The sequence below is a fragment of the Dromaius novaehollandiae genome, unplaced genomic scaffold (assembly GCF_036370855.1).
Source record: "Dromaius novaehollandiae isolate bDroNov1 unplaced genomic scaffold, bDroNov1.hap1 HAP1_SCAFFOLD_56, whole genome shotgun sequence".
Classification (NCBI taxonomy): domain Eukaryota; kingdom Metazoa; phylum Chordata; class Aves; order Casuariiformes; family Dromaiidae; genus Dromaius; species Dromaius novaehollandiae.
Window position 1 is genome coordinate 342,433 of NW_026991304.1, and position 3,163 is coordinate 345,595.

Sequence of the window (3,163 nt, forward strand, 5' to 3'; positions counted from 1 at the left end):
GGAGAAGGGTTGGAAGAGGCAGCATGGGTTGAGCAAGGGGAAATGGAAACCATGCTTGACCAACCTGGCTGCCTTCTAGAGGGGAAAGCAGGGGATTTTGTGAACTTTCACTGTAGCAAGGCCTTTGACACAGTCTGTCATAGTGCCCTTATAGGCAAATTGTTGGAATCTGCCCTGGATCAACGGACCATAGGGAAGGTGGAAGATTGGCTGGACCATCAGGATGAAACGCTGTGCTCAGTGGTGCAAGTTCCAAGTGGCAGCTGGTTACTAGTGGCATCCCTCAGTGATTGACATGTGGGGCAGGACTGTTTAACCTCTTTATTAATGGCCTGCACAGTGGCTGGAGCACACTCTCAGCATCTTTGTGGACAATGCATAACTGGGGGGAGCCCCTGGCAAGCTCATCTAGTTCCTTCTGCATTGACCAGGGGGTTGGGACTAGACGACATCCAGAGGTCTCGTCCACCCTAAGTGCTGTGTGATTCTGTGACCTGTTCCCTGGAGAGCTCTGTAAAGAGAGAAGAGGCAGAGGAAGCAGACAGGAGAGGGAAGCAGAAGAAGAGATCTGAAACATGTCCATTTAAATAAAGTAGTTCCTCAGAACAGAGTTTCTCCATTCAGAGTACTGGTGGCAAATGTATTTTGATGAATAATGTGTATATATATACATATATATACATACATATATATATGTATGCTCACACAGACAGACTAATTCCTGTAGTGCATGAACATGGTACTGCCAATGAATAAGAAAGAAAAACTATTTGGCAATGGTGAAAACTCTGTGAAGTTTTGAAAATGAGGATTCTTTGTCAATTATCGCACTGAAGATGTTTTAGAGACTCCTTTGAAACCTTTCTTTAACATGGGTATGTTGAGATTTGTGCAAATTTGGCCACCCAAAACCAGAGCATTTCCTTGAAGCTGGGCACCCTGCTTTCCTCATCAGTCGAGCGAGCCTGACACCTCAGAGTGTGACGTGCTCTGTGCAAAGAGTGAGGAGTGGCATGGACAGCCGTGGGTATGGGGTGGTTTTCTGAGTACCGGGCTCTGTGTGAGACACAAAAATATCCATCTATGACTAGATCTCTGCTGCAGGTCATTTTTTTGTAAAAAAATAGGTGTCTAAAAGTGGAACAGCCCTTCCACATAAGGGGTGGACATCATCTGCTGCAGGATCTGTGGATCAGATCTAGTCACTTCCCACTCCCACTATGGTACCTGGAGATAGAGCACAGATGGTAAACTGACCTGAGGAGAGGGTCCATCTCATTGGGACAGAGACATCTAGAAAGGGTCAGCTCAGCCCCTCCTTCACTTGCCTGTTTCTCTCTCTTGCTCAAGCAGGATCTGGTTTGACTGATTCAGACACAGACACCTCTGTTCATGAGGGCAAGGTTGGGAGAGATGAATCCCTCTCAAGGGTCTTCTCTTTCAGAGACAGCTGGCATGAGAGCTGTACTCATCTCTCATTCTGGTAAATAGACAATGTTCCCACTGTGTCCCTGGACCAAGTCCCCTTTCTGCACGTCATGGCCACCATTTTTTGATATCCGAACAAATATGTGGGGCTGATTGACACCTCCATTTACACCCTCTAGCAGAGCAGATCTGACTCCTCTGGAGACCATGGGCAGAGGTCCCTGCACTGCATGTCATGTTCAGTCAGCATGAACCAGAGCTCCAGACAGAACGCTGAATGAATGTGAGGTACAGAGAAAATGTAAGGTTTTCTATTACAAATGGAATGGCTTTGGCTCAGAGAAGACTGCTGTAGTTTGTCACTGTCTCTTCCCCAAAGCTGAGCGGGAGCAAATGTCCAACAGCAGCTCCTAAACTGAGTTCCTCCTCCTGGCATTTGCAGACACACGGGAGCTGCAGCTCTTGCACTTCTCGCTCTTCCTGGGCATCTACCTGGCTGCCCTCCTGGGCAATGGCCTCATCATCACAGCCATAGCCTGCGACCACCACTGCCACACCCCCACGTACTTCTTCCTCCTCAACCTCTCCATCCTCGACCTTGGCACCATATCCACCACTGTCCCCAAATCCATGGCCAATTCCTTGTGGGACACGACAGCCATTTCCTACTCAGGATGTGCTGCCCAGATATTTTTATTTGCCTTTTTCATGTCAGTTGAGTATTCTCTCCTCACAGTCATGGCCTATGACCGCTATGTCATCATCTGCAAACCCCTGCACTACGGGACCCTCATGGGCAGCAGAGCTTGTGTCAAAATGGCAGCAGCTGCCTGGGGCACTGGTTTTCTCTATGCTGTACTGCACACTGGGAACACATTTTCAATACCACTCTGCCAAGGCAACACAGTGGACCAGTTCTTCTGTGAAGTTCCCCAGATCCTCAAGCTCTCCTGCTCAGACTCCTACCTCAGGGAACTTGGGCTTCTTGTGGTTAGTATCTGTTTAGGCTTTGGGTGTTTCATTTTCATTGTGGTGTCCTATGTGCAGATCTTCACTGCTGTGCTGAGGATCCCCTCTGAGCAGGGCCGGCACAAAGCCTTTTCCATGTGCCTCCCGCACCTGGCTGTGGTCTCCCTGTTCATCAGCACTGAAATGATTGCCTACCTGAAGCCCCCCTCCCTCTCCTCCCCAGCTCTGGATCTGGTGCTGGCTGTTCTGTACACGGTGGTGCCTCCAGCAGTGAACCCCCTCATCTACAGCATGAGGAACAAGGAGCTCAAGGATGCCTTGAGGAAACTGATGCAATGGGTATGATGTCACTGCCAATAACTGCCCCATGTGCATCTGCTCATCATTCCTAGAGTATTCAGCCTCAAGGATAGATATTATTCATTTCTTTCTTTCTTACTTTGCTCTGTTATATTCATGTGAAAAGGAAATGTTTAGGTTTATCTTACTTCTCAGTAATCCCTCTCTTGTATTTGACCCAGAGGCCATGTAGAAGCAGGAAGCCAGGGTTCCCCCTTCATCAGCAGAGATGGGGGAACCACAGAGCCTGCTACTCTGAGCTCCCTCGGATGCCCCCAGGGTAATGGGGAGAGTTTCTATTTGCAGTGTCTCTTTCAGCACTGACACCAAGGGAGCTCAGGGGCACAGAGTCAGGCTCAGATGAGTACAGGCAGGAGGAGACCATGGGTCCCATGTCCATTTGGAGAGCTCAGCTCCCCTGGCCACC

The 3,163-nt window shown here is 49.1% G+C and overlaps 1 protein-coding gene across 1 annotated transcript; it reads left to right on the plus strand.

The window, feature by feature from the left end:
- Window positions 1–2,202: 2,202 nt before the first annotated feature.
- Window positions 2,203–2,742, plus strand: LOC135325735 (olfactory receptor 14A16-like; the record flags this gene model as incomplete). Its single annotated transcript, XM_064503736.1, has 1 exon — window positions 2,203–2,742. A coding segment is annotated over one exon (540 nt), but the record flags the coding sequence as incomplete, so codon positions are not given.
- Between the last annotated feature and the right edge of the window lie 421 nt (window positions 2,743–3,163).